General features: G+C 45.6%; 1 protein-coding gene across 1 annotated transcript; it reads left to right on the forward strand.

Annotated features, from left to right (window-relative positions):
* The first annotated feature begins 1,417 nt into the window (after positions 1 to 1,417).
* Positions 1,418 to 7,043, forward strand: LOC131397247 (myeloid cell surface antigen CD33-like). Its single transcript, XM_058530014.1, has 4 exons — positions 1,418 to 1,476; positions 1,554 to 1,925; positions 2,094 to 2,372; positions 6,946 to 7,043. The coding sequence occupies exons 1-4, from the start codon at positions 1,437 to 1,439 to the stop codon at positions 7,041 to 7,043; spliced, it is 789 nt and encodes a 262-aa protein (XP_058385997.1). The 5' UTR covers positions 1,418 to 1,436.
* Positions 7,044 to 12,954: the final 5,911 nt, after the last annotated feature.

Consider the following 12,954-nt stretch of genomic DNA (forward strand, 5'->3'; position numbering starts at 1 on the left):
GCCCCCAGCTCACTGGCCACCCAACAGTCTTCCCCACCTCCCAACTTGGAGAGGCTCATCAGATGGTATAAAGGGAATCTAGACAATCCTCTGCAGCCCAGAGATGCTGCTGCTGCTGCAGCCACAACCGTGAAGGCAACAGTTCTGAGGACGAGATTTCTGGCTGAGGCTGCAGTCAGAGACTCTCTTACCTGCAGTGGACCCTGGGGGATGCTGCAGGTACAGTCTGTAACTTTTAGTCAGTGATGGAGAAGGAAGGCCTGCCTGTACATCCTATCCCATTCTCCAATCCAGCCCATGGATTTTTCTGGACAGACTTTAGCCCAATCGACTCACCTTCAGATCCTAGAGGTGGCCAACAGACACCATAATCCCCCTCAGGCCAGAGACCCTATCAAATCTGGAAGAGAGAATCTGGGGCTGACTCAACCTCCTTGGGACCCAAGGGCCCAAAGTTGCTCTCTAAGCATCAGATTTTCCAAGATGGGGGAAAGTGGGAAGACTATAGGATAGAGAAATATTTTGTGAAATATGACTCTCAATATATGGCACTGTCTCTGAAGGTGACAAGAAGCCAACGGTCCCCAGGAGAGAACCCCAGAGACAGGAACACATCTGCTCCTTATCTGGAGGGTAGGGGAGGTGATCAGGACCGTGGGGCTGAGAGATGGGTGGCTGATGTTTAGGTTACCCCCGGGATCACACTCTAGGGTCTGAGTCTTTTTCTCCTCTCCAGCTTGTACCAGATACCTCAAATCTACACCCCATTCACTCGAAGTTCAACCATCTTGGAGTCTAAACAGCACTACGTCAGCGGCTTGTGTAAGAGGATGCGTCTTTCTCCCAAGGTCCCAAGCCCTCCGCCAATTCCTAAGTCCTCACCCATATGTTAGGTTCCCAAGATCATGACACAGCCCTACATGCCAGGTGACCTTCCTAGGAGGTGGTAGGTCTATGGATAGAACCATCGGAGGAGTTCAGCCCATAGAAGAAAACCTATATGTGATTTTTCAGGCCTGATGATAAGCAAATAGAAAGGCTTTCCCTGGCTGTCCTCGTGGGAAGCCGCCCTACCTGCACTCTTGACTCTGGGAGCTGAGCACATGGGACCTACCGCCCCAGTAGAGACAACCGCGCACCAGCCCAGGAGGCAGGACTTGGGGGCTCTCGTCCTTCCTTGCTGCCTCACTTGGGCAAGCCCCTTGCCTGTCCGAGCTTCAGGGTTCACCTGCCACATGCAGAGATGGGCCTGGATGATCTCAAATGGGCAGTCACGCTGATTCCGTGAGTCTGAAGTTTCCTCTTCTGGGCATGTGGCCCTTTCTTCTTACCACAGGCTTCCTGTCTCAGCTTCCTCTAACATCCCATATCTGCAGCTTTCTCTTCTCTCTCAGAGGGACCCCAGAAGGTGGACTGTCCCAGGGCAAGAGGAGATAATGCCACTGCAGCTGCTTCTGCTGCCTCTGCTATGGGGAGGTGAGTGGTCGAGGGGAGAGGGGACCCCACTCTGGGGAGGCACCTGAGCTCCAGGCTGTGTTTCTCTCTCTCCCCAGTGCCCACGGCTCAGGATCAGAGCTACCAGCTGGAACTACCGGAGTCCGTGACAGTGCAGGAGGGCCTGTGTGTTCTCGTGCCCTGCAAATTTTCCTATCCCAAGACTGCCTTCGGAACCCTCCATGTGTTTTGGTTCAGGAAAGGGGAGGATAGAAACCATGATCTTCTAGTGGCCACAAACAAACCAAAACAGCAACTGCAGGAGAGCACCCAGGGCCGGTTCTTCCTCCTCGGAGACCCCCAGGCCCACAACTGCTCCCTGAGCATCAGAGACGTCAACATGGGTGACACTGAGACGTACTTCTTTCGAATGGAGAAATACTTCAGGAAACACTCATATCTAGATAAGACGTTATCTCTGCATGTGACAGGTATGGTGGGGGCCCAGGGAAAAGCCCCAGAGTGTGGGGCATGGGAAATAGAAAAATGAAGATTCTGTTCCTCCTGAGGGTGGGGTGGGGTGGCGACAGTCTTGAAAAGACACTGGGGTAGGCTGAAATCACACCAAGGGGCCCCAACCTCCTCTCTTTCTTCACCAGCCCTGACCCACAGGCCTGACATCCTTAGTTCAGGGCTCCTGGAGTCTGGCCGTCCTGGGAACCTGACCTGTTCTGTGCCTTGGGCCTGTGAGCAGGGCACGTCCCCCATCTTCTCCTGGACGTCAGCTGCCCTCACCTCCCTGGGCCCCAGATCCCACCTCTCCTCGGTGCTCACCTTCACCCCACGGCCCCAGGACCATGGCACCAACCTCACCTGTCAGGTGAATTTCCCTGCAGCTGGTGTGACCGTGGAAAGGACCATCCAGCTCAACGTCTCCTGTGAGTGCTGGGCCCAGGTCCCTGAGGGAGCAGGAAGGCCAGGCTGTGGAGACTTTTTATTTTATCCTGGAAGCCTGGCTGAGTAGAGGACCTAGACGGACAGAAGACCTGTCCCTCCTGCATTTCTGTGGCCCCTGGGGGTTGAGGGATGCCTACATTAATCTCACCCCACCCTCCCACTGAAGGGGGCATCCCCTCTTCTCATCCTAGGTGCTCCAGAGAACCCAGCTATCAGTGTCTGCCTAGGGGATGGCACAGGTAGGAAGGAGCCCCCCACGGGATATAGGAAGCAGGACCTCTTCCGGCTCAGGACAGGCCTGGCTCCCAACGTGGTGACCAGAGACCCCCTTGTGTGTTAACCCAGTGACCACTCCCATCCTCAGCACCGTGGCCTCTGTGAGCAGCTGTCCCCAGTATCCCCTCACTTTCCTCAGATTTCTCCACCACCCTCTCAGCTCCACAAGGAGAACAGGGCAGCATTCACACGACAGAGCCTGCCTCTCCATATCACCAGTCTCCTGACGACCCCTCCAGCCTCATCTTTTTATTTTCCACCAGCAGTTTGTAAGTTACATATTTTTGGACAGGCAATATATTCACCTGGCCAAAACTTCAAAATGCACAGCAGAGTCTGTCCTCAGATGCCCAGTCCCCTCCCAGGAAGCGACCAGTGTCCATAGGCTGCTCTGGGCCTTGGTTTCTTCGCCTAAAGGACCTCAGGGGTCATTAGATGTCAGTAGTACAGACTGTCATTCTTCCCGGTGACTGTGGAGTATTCCACGGCTGGATGGATTTTGATTCTGTACATATGTTCTACTAGTGGAAAAATCATGGCATTAAGTTATTCTACCAACAGAAATCCTGCAATCAGTGATCTCGTATCTCCTTTCACATATGTGTGTATATTTATGACTGTGGACAAATTGCTAAAAGCAAAATGGCTGGATCATATATTCTTTCTATATTGAGAAATATGGCCATGTTGTTCTCCATCGAGGGTGGACAAGTTGACATTCCCAGAATCGAGGGCTGAAAGCGTGTGTTTTCAGCAAACCAGTACGGGGTGAAAGTTTTGGATTTTTGCCAGTAAGGTGAAAATCATTAACTCCATATACTTTTTTTTATATGCATTATTTTATTATTGAGGAAAAGTTCACTAAAAGTATAATCACTACTTGAGCCCTTTTCAAGTGTACAATAGTTGGCTTTTAGCACATTCACAGTGTTGCCCAACCATCACCAGTATCTAATTCCATCCATCCAACATTTTCATCCCCCAAAGAGAAACCCTGTGCCCATGAAGCAGTCACACCCCCATGCTCCCCTCCTCCAGCCCCTGCAACCACTACTCTGCTTTCTGTCTCTATGGATTTGCCTATTCTGGACGTTTCATGTAAGTGACATCATGCAAAATATGGCCTTTTGTGTCTTACTTCTTTCACTTCACAAAACGTATTCAAGTTTGATCCATATAGCTTGTATCAGTAATTCTTTCTTTTTTTGTCTGAATAATATTTTACTGTATTGATGTACCTCATTTTGTTCATCCATTGGCTAGTTGATGGACATTTAGGTTGTTTCCACTTTTTGGCTATTATGAATCATTCTGCAATAATCACTGGTGTACACACTTTTGTTCAAACATATGTTTTCAGTTTTCTTGGGCGTATACCTACCTAGGAGTGGAATTGCTAGGTCGCATGGTAATGCGATGTTTAACTTTTTAAGGAAATGCCAGAATCTTTTCCTCAGCAGCAACACCATTTTACATTCCCACCAGCAATGTATGAGGGTTCCAATTTCTCCACGCCCTTACCAACATTGTTATTTTCCTTTTTTTAAAAAAAAATATAGGGCCGGCCACATGGCTTAGCGGTTAAGTGCACGCGCTCCGCTGCTGGCGGCCCGGGTGCGGATCCCAGGCGCGCACTGACACACCGCTTGTCCAGCCATGCAGAGGCCGCGTCCCACATACAGCAACTAGAATGATGTGCAGCTATGACATACAACTATCTACTGGGGCTTTGGGGGAAAGAAATAAAATAAATAAAAAAAATTAAAATTAAAAAAAAATTTAAAATAAATTATAGCCTGCTAGTGGGTGTGAAGGGATATTCGATCCTGGGTTTGATTTGCATTTACGTAATGACTCATGATGTCATTAACTTTTTTTGTGGACTTATTGGCCATTTGTAGAACTTCTTTGAAGAATTTTTTTCAAGTTCTTTGCTAATTTTTCAATTAGGTAGTTTGACTTTTTGTTGTTGAGTTGTAACAGTTCTGTATACATGCTGAATACTACAACCTTATCAAATCTATGATTTCCAAATATTTTCTATAATTAAATGGGTTGGCTTTTCACTTTCTCAGTAGTGTCAATTGATGAGCAAATTTTTTTCATTGAGGTAACATTGGTTTATAATATTATATAAATTTCAGGTGTACATTGTCTTATTTCGATTTCTGTGTAGACATCATGTTCACCACCCATAGACTAACCACCATCCATCACCATACACGTGTGCCCTATTACCCCTTTTGCCCTCCTCCCTTCCCCCTTCACCTCCTGTAACCATAAATCTAATCTCCGTATCAATGTATTTGTTTGCTGTTGTTGTTTTTATCTTCCACTTATGAGTGAAACCATATGGTATTTGACTCTCTCAGTCTGACCTCTTTCACTTAGCATAATACTCTCAAGGTCCATCCATGTTGTCACAAATGGAAAGATTTCATCCTTTTTTATGGTTGAGCAGTAATCCATTGTGTATATATACCGCATCTTCTTTATCCATTCATCCATTGATGGGCAGTCAGTTTGTTTCAAATTCTTGGCTATTGTGGATAATGCTGCAATGACCGTCGGGGTGCATGTATCTTTTCCAATTAGTGTTCTCATGTTCTTTGGATAAATACCCAGAAATGGAATAGTGGAATCACATAGTATTTCTGTTTTTTTTTTTTTTTATTGAGCTCATAAAGGTTTATAACATTGTGTAATTTCAGGTGTACATTATTGTTTATCAGTTTCTGTGTGGACTACATCATGCTCACTACCAATAGTTTAATTTTTATCCATTACCATACATATGTGCCCCTTTATGCCCTTCACCAGACCCCCAACACCCTTCCCTTCTGATAACCACTAATCTCTTCTCTTATCCATGTGTTTTTTTATCTTCCACATATAAGTGAAATCATGCAGTGTTTGTCTTTCTCTATCTGGCTTATTTCTCTTAACATCATACCCTCAAGGTCCGTCCATGTTGTTTTAAATGGGACAATTTTGTCTTTTTTAATGGTGGAGTAGTATTCTATTGTATACATATACCACATCTTCTTTATCCATGCATCAGTTGTTGGGCAATTGAGTTCCTTCCGTGCCTTGGCTAATGTGAACAATGCCACAATGAACATAGAAATGCATAAATCTCCTTGAATTGTTGATTTCAAGTTATTTGGATAAATACCAAGTAGTGGATAGCTGGATCGTACAGTAGTTCTATTTTTAATTTTTTGAGGAATCTTTATACTGTTTTCCATAGTGGCTGCACCAGTTTGCACTCTCACTAGCAATGTATGCGAGTTCCCTTTTCTCCACATTGTCTCCAACACTTGTTGTTTCTTGTCTTGTCAATTATAGCCATTCTGACGGGAGTGAGGTGATATCTCATTGTAGTTTTGATTTGCATTTACCTTGTAATTAGTGATGTTGAACATCGTTTCACTTACCTATTGGTCATCTGTTTATCTTCTTTGGAAAAACGTCTGTTCAGATCATTTGCCTATTTTTAATTGGGTTGTTTCTTTTTTTGTTGTTGAGTTATATGAGTTCTTTGTATATTTTGGATATTAACACCTTATCCAATAGATGATTTGCAAATATCTTCTCAATTGTTAGGTTGCCTTCTCATGTTCCTGATGGTTTCTTTTGCTGTGCAGAAGCTTTTTAGTTTGATGTAGTCCCATTTGCTTATTTTTTCTTTTGTTTCCTTTGCCTGGTGAGACAAGGTGTTCAAAAAGAGACTGCTAAGACCAATTTTGAAGAGCATAATGCCTATGTGTCCTCCTAGGGGTTTTATGGTTTCAGGTATTGCACTCAAGTCTTGAATAGATTTTGAGTTCATTTTTGTGTATAGTGTAAGATAATGGTCTACTTCCATTCTTTTGCATGTGTCTGTCCAATTGTCCTAACACCATTTATTGAAGAGACTTTTCTTTCTCTATTATATGTTCTTGGTTCCCTTATCAAAAACTAGCTGTCCATAGATGTGTGAGTTTATTTCTGGGTCTTGATTCTGTTCCATTGATCTGTGTGCCTATTTTGGAGCCATATCATGTTGTTGATTATTATAGAGAAGATTTTAAATTTGATAAAGTCGAACTTACACATTTTTTTCTCTGTCAAACTGCTGGAAGGTCAGAACGTGGGGTGGGGTGAGGCCCAGCATAGGTTGTTCCACATCCTAATGCAGGAGGGCCTGGAGAACCAATGTCCAGAGTCCTACAGGGAGCAGAAGGACACAGGATTGTGGTGGGGCAGGTGAATCTGTCTTTGTCCACTTTACTGCAGGGAGATCAGGGCCTGTGGCAGAGGTGGTTCTGGTGACCATCGGGGAAGTGGCTGTGAAGACCCTGCTTCTCCTCTTCTGCCTCATCTTCCTCGTGTGAGCATTGTCCCGGGGCAAGGGGAGTTGTTGGGAGTGTGAAGGGAATGTGGCTGAGTCCCAGAACCAGTGATGGAGGGGTCCAAAGTGTCAGGGGTCAGAACAGGCAGGAGGATGATGGGAGCGGGGTGGGGGTGAGGGAACCACAAGGATAGCCATCATGCCCATTGGCTGAGTGTCCAGGATGGGAGGTACCTGTGTCCTCAAGACACAAGTACTGTGGAGCCAGACCTGCCCTCTTCCACCTCAGTCACCCCTCCTTCCCCTGAACAGGGAGGAAAAGGTGAGCTTCTGCCCCCTGCCACCTGATCCCAACAGAGTGAAAGACCCTGGTCTCTTTTCTCAGAAAGAGGTTCCACAGGAGGAAGGCAGCAAGGCCCACACAAGGCATGGAGAATGCCAACACCATCTTGGGTTAATCCCTCAGGTAAGTGACACTAGTGTCTCATCACCCAAATTCCTACCACACACCTCCCCCAGCATGGCCTCCAGGATTGCTCTACTCAGCATGCCAAATCTGAGCTTCCATCTTCTTCTCCAAATCTACTTCTCTGCTGGGTTCCCTGTCACAGCGATGACACTGATGCCCCCATCTCTAAGGCCGGAACTGAGGTGTAATTCTCCACTTTCCTTCCCTCCTTCCTTCCAATCCAAAAAATCAAGAAGTCTTATACATCCTCCTCCCTGATCACAGCTCATCTTCCTGCCTATCTCCTCCTCTTCTTTTCCTGGTCATTCTTTGGGCCTCATCTCTTCCCTGAGTCTCTGAACCCACCTCACCTCCCGCCTACATCTCTCTCCTCAACACAGGCCTCCGGAATGTGTTTCCAGTGATCATCATTGTCCACGTCTTGCTTAGTAGGGACAGCTGTGTGTCCTCTCCATAGCCAGAGACCAAGCTGCAAACACCACAGGCTGGATTTGAAGGCCTGCGATGGTCTGCCCCGTTCTGGACTTTTCCCCAGATTTCTCCCTCTCCCTGCATCTGGCAATGTCCCCCCAGCCATGCTGTGGCCTCTGTGACTCTGAGACTTTGAATGTGCAGTTCCTTCTCCTGAAACACCCTTCCCCCCCATTCCTACCTCTCCAAGTCCTATTCATCCCTCCGTATCAGTCTTAAGTGCCACCCAGGTGTGTGTGCGTGTGTGTATCATTATATGGCTCTGAGCAGACGGACATTCAGTCTTTTATTCATAGACTCAATTAACAAGTGTTATTGCACACCTATGACATGCTAGCATTGTCATGGGGGCCATCAGTGAACACATCTTCAAAATCCTGCAAAAGGATTTGGAAGGAAGTGACATCAGCAACATGGTGGAGTGAGCTGTTCCCTTTGTCTCTCCTCCTTTGAACCACAACTAAATGGACATTCATTGATTAGTGCAAGATCCCCACACAGAACACCAGGATGCCTGAGAGACCTGTACAGCTGTATATCTGCATGGGGATGGACTACTGCCTGGGGAGATGGTTGAGATAGGTGAGCACCCTCTGGCCCCCAGGTGGCCCACTGCATGTGCACAACTGCTCTCCCAGCTGGACCTTAATTCATAGCACTTCTGCAACCCCAAGGGTGGGAGCATGCCTCAGTGTGTCCATGGGAACAGGTGATGGCAGCCCTGAACCCCTGTGTGATTGCTTTCCCATCTGGTGAGAGATCCTACAGTGCTGCCACCATCCTAGGGAGTGGCCCAGGCTCAGACCCAGTGGGGAGGCTGCACCCACCAAACACAACGGCTGGTGCAACCTAGGAGGAGATGGCAGCAGAACTGTGCACCTGGGCAAATGAGTTCCCAGCTGCTGCACATGCCCACAGTACAGGTGTGACCCCAAAGAGGGTAGTGCGTCTCAGCAGGGCTGTAGGAGCAGGCGGCAACAGCCCTGAGCACCCATGTGATCACTTTCCCATTTGGTGGGAGAGCTCACATGGCCACTGTGGTCCTGAAGAGTGACACAGACTGGAACAGGCACTTCTGACAGGGATCATGGTGGGCTCAGAATATACAGCTCCTGCTGACACCCCAGTTTCAGCAGGTAGAATCTGTGACCAGATACTACCACTATGCAAAGGCACAAATCCACCCTATCAAATAGTAGGAAGAAGTATGTTAATACTCCAGGACAGAAGGAAAAAGACCAACACCCAGAAATCGATCCTGAAGGCACAGAAACCTATAATCTAAATGGCAGAGAATTCAAAATAGGTATCATAAAAATACTCAAGGATTTATAAGAGGACTCAGAAAGACAGTTCAATGAAATCAGGAACAAAATTAACAAACAGAGCAAATTCTTCATAAAAGAGATTGAAACTATAAAGAAAAACCAATCAGAAGTGTTGGAGATGCAAAACATAACGAATGAGATAAACAAAAATCTGGGGTGCTTGAATAGCAGAGCTGACCTTATGGAGGATAGAGTTAGCAGTTTAGAGGATAGAAATATAGAAATGCTTCAGACAGAAGAGGAGAGAGAACTAAGACTAGAATGAAATGAAATTCTCCAAGAAACTTCCATCTCAAGTAGGAAAAACAACATAAGGATTACAAGTATTCCAGAAGGAGAAAGGAGGGAGAAAGGAGCAGAGAGCTTGTTCAAAGAAATAATAGCTGAGAACTTCCTAAAACTTGGGAACAAGCTGGAATTACATGTAAAAGAAGTTAACAGAAGTCCTAATTACATCAATGTAAAAAGACCTTCTCCAAGATATATAGTTGTAAAGCTGGCAAAAGTCAATGCCAAAAAAAAAAAAAAAATTATTAAGGGCAGCAAAGGAGAAGAAAATAACCTACAAAGGAGTCCCTATCAGGCTTTGAGCAGATTTCTCAGCAGAAACCTTACAGGCTAAGAGAGAGTGGAATGATGTATTCAAAATTCTGAAAGCCAAAGGATTTGAAGAGACGCTTCTGCAAAGAAGATACAAAAGTGTTCAAGGAGCACATGAAAAGATGATCAACATCATTAGTCATTAGAGAAATGTGAATCAAAACCACAATGAAATATGATTTCACCCATTAAGACAGCTATTATGTATTTAAAAAAAAAACAGAAAATAACAAGTGTTGATGAAGATGTGGGCAAATTGGAACCCACATGCATTGCTTTTGGGAATGAAAAATGGTGCAGCCATGTGGAAAACCCTTTGGAATTTTTTCCAGTAGTTAAACATAGAATTACCATATGACCCAGCACTTCAACTTGTAGCTGTGTACTCAAGGGAAATGAAAGCACGGACTTAACAGATACTTGACACCATTGTTCATAGCAGTGTTATTCACAATAACAGTGGAACCAACCCTAGTGTCCATCAGCTGAGGAATGAATGAGCCAAATGTGGTATATACATACAAAGGAGTATCATTCAGCCTTAAAGAGGAATGAAAGAAATTCTGAAACATACTACCAGATGGATGAACCTTGAAAACAATATGGTAAACGAAAAGAGCCAGACACAAAAGCACAAATATTGCATAATTCTGCTTCTACGAGCAGAAATTCGTAGAAACAGAAAGTAGAAATGTGGTTTCTCGGAACTGGGGGATGGGGGATGGGGAGTTGTTGTGTAACTTTGCAGAGTTACTGTTTGGGATGAAGGAAGAGTTCAGGAAAGACAGTGGGGATGGTTGTACAACACTATGAGTGCAGTTAGTGTCCCTGAATTGTACCCTGTAAAACGTTAAAAATGGCAAGTTTTGTATTCTGGATATTTTATCATAATAAAATAAAGGCAACAAGAAACACCACTGCCATCAAGATGCTGTCATTATGGAGACAAGAATAAAAAATAAACAAAATTAGAGCACGTCAGGTATCAATACATGTTTGGAGGAAATCCCTCAGAGAAAGGAGCCTGTGACATAATGAGGTGGGTTTTCTATATCGAGAGTGTGATGTGATGGAGGTGATATTTGAACAAAGACTTGAAGGCTGGGAGGAAGCAGGCTCTGTGTTTCCCTAAGACAAAAGTATTCCAGGAAGATGGAAACAGGGGAGGAGTGAGTGCCATGGTGCTGAGGCAGAAACAGGAGTGGTGTGTGGTGGAGACAAGAAACTGATGTGTAACAGCACAGGGAGGATGGTACAGACCCTGTGGAAGACCATTGCATGTCAGTGCATGATTATGGAAGCCTTTGAGGGGAGCAGACACATGACTAGATCCTCAAGTTAGCAGGATCCCAATAGCTGCTAAGTTCAGATTGGCCAGATTGGGTCCAGGGCATCAAAAAATAGATGTGGCACGTCACTCCTGGGTACTCCAGGCAGGAGGTTAAGGTGCCCTGGACCAGGGAAGTCATGTAGGTAGGGAGGATATATTTGGGAAACATTTGGAAGGTCGAGCTGACTGAATTTTCTAATGGATGTGGTAAGTGAGGGAAAGAGCGGGGCAATCTTTCCTCTGAGCAAGTTGTTCCATGGAAGTTGTGAAGTTCCATGAGTTGTGTTCCATGGAAGACAACAGAGAGTATGATTTTGAAGGGTGCTGATCATTCTGAGAAGCCACTTGATAGCCAACTGGGGGTGTCAGTGAGAGAGCTGGATATGAATGTCTAGAGAGCAGGAGAGAGGTCCAGACTGGAGATGTTAACATGTATAGCCAGTGTAAGATGATGAAAACAGATGAGCAAAAAAAAAAAAAAAACCAGAAAAAAAAGTGGTATGATAAGAAGACAGCAGATCCTCAAAAAATTGAAAATAGAACTACTATATGATTCTGAAGTTCTGCATCTAGGTATTTATCCAAAAGAATAGACAGCAGGGACTCAGATATATTTGCACAACCATGCTCACAGTGGCATTGTTCACAATAGCCAAAAGGTGGAAGCAATCCAAGCATCCCTCAGTGGATGGATGGATAAACACAATGTGGTGTATACCTATTATGGAATGTTATTCAGTCTTAACAAGGAAGGAATTCTGACACATGCTACCACATGGATAAAACTCAAGGACGTTACGGTAAGTGAAATAAACCAGGCACAAAAAAGGCAACCACTATTTGATTCCACTAATATAAAGTATCTAAGGAAGTCAAATTCCAAAACACAGAAAATGGGATGGTGTTGCTAGGGGCCGGGAGGTGGAGGGAAGTGGAAAGTTTTTGTTTAATGGGAATAGGGTCTCAAGTTGTGCAAGTTGAACAGTTTTTTTTATATTTTTGACTACACGTCAAATCTGGAAATCTAGAACATATCACTATGCTACCAGGACACCTAGCAGATTCACCAGTGAGTATAGCTCTAAAGCCCAACAGTACCGAGTGTTTGGGGAGGAAGTGACTCCACTGGGTGGGGAGCATCTCACAGGCATGGACCAGGTGGGTCGTCTCCCTTTTTGTCTCCAGCCTCCTCAACCCATGGATGCTCATTTAAGTGTTTGTGGAATGAATGAATGAATGAATGAATGATTGGCTGCTACTTTCACCTCACCTAGCACCCCCTTCTTTTCTTCTGTCCCAGACACTCTCACAGACCCTAATGAACCTACACCTGGCAGCATCATCGACATCTAGATGAGGCTGTGAACTTCCATGGTCAAGCAGGAGCTGACTAGCACCCTGCTGTAGACAACAGGGCTCAGAAATGCACCTCAGATGGGAGGCCCTTCGAGATTCACCATATCTCACTCATCATATGTCCTGAGAGGTCCTGGTCCAGCTTCTGGTGCTGAAGGGAAGTCCACAAATGAGGGCAAAACACGGGGTCTGCTCACTGTCTGCTCCCCTCTGGGAGGGTCTCTAGGTCTCTGGGCCATGGCGTGTCCTCTTGCTCTGTGCAGAAGCTGACGAGCTCCAGCCTGCAGTTCCTCTTCTGTTAATTGCTAGCCAAGTTTGCAGGCTCATCTCCAGCTTCCCGTTTGCCTTCCGCTTCTCTTGTCAGACACAGCACTGATGTCCAGAACCCTCCGTGTCAGAG

The sequence above is a fragment of the Diceros bicornis genome, chromosome 34, assembly GCF_020826845.1.
Source record: "Diceros bicornis minor isolate mBicDic1 chromosome 34, mDicBic1.mat.cur, whole genome shotgun sequence".
Taxonomy (NCBI): Eukaryota; Metazoa; Chordata; class Mammalia; order Perissodactyla; family Rhinocerotidae; genus Diceros; species Diceros bicornis.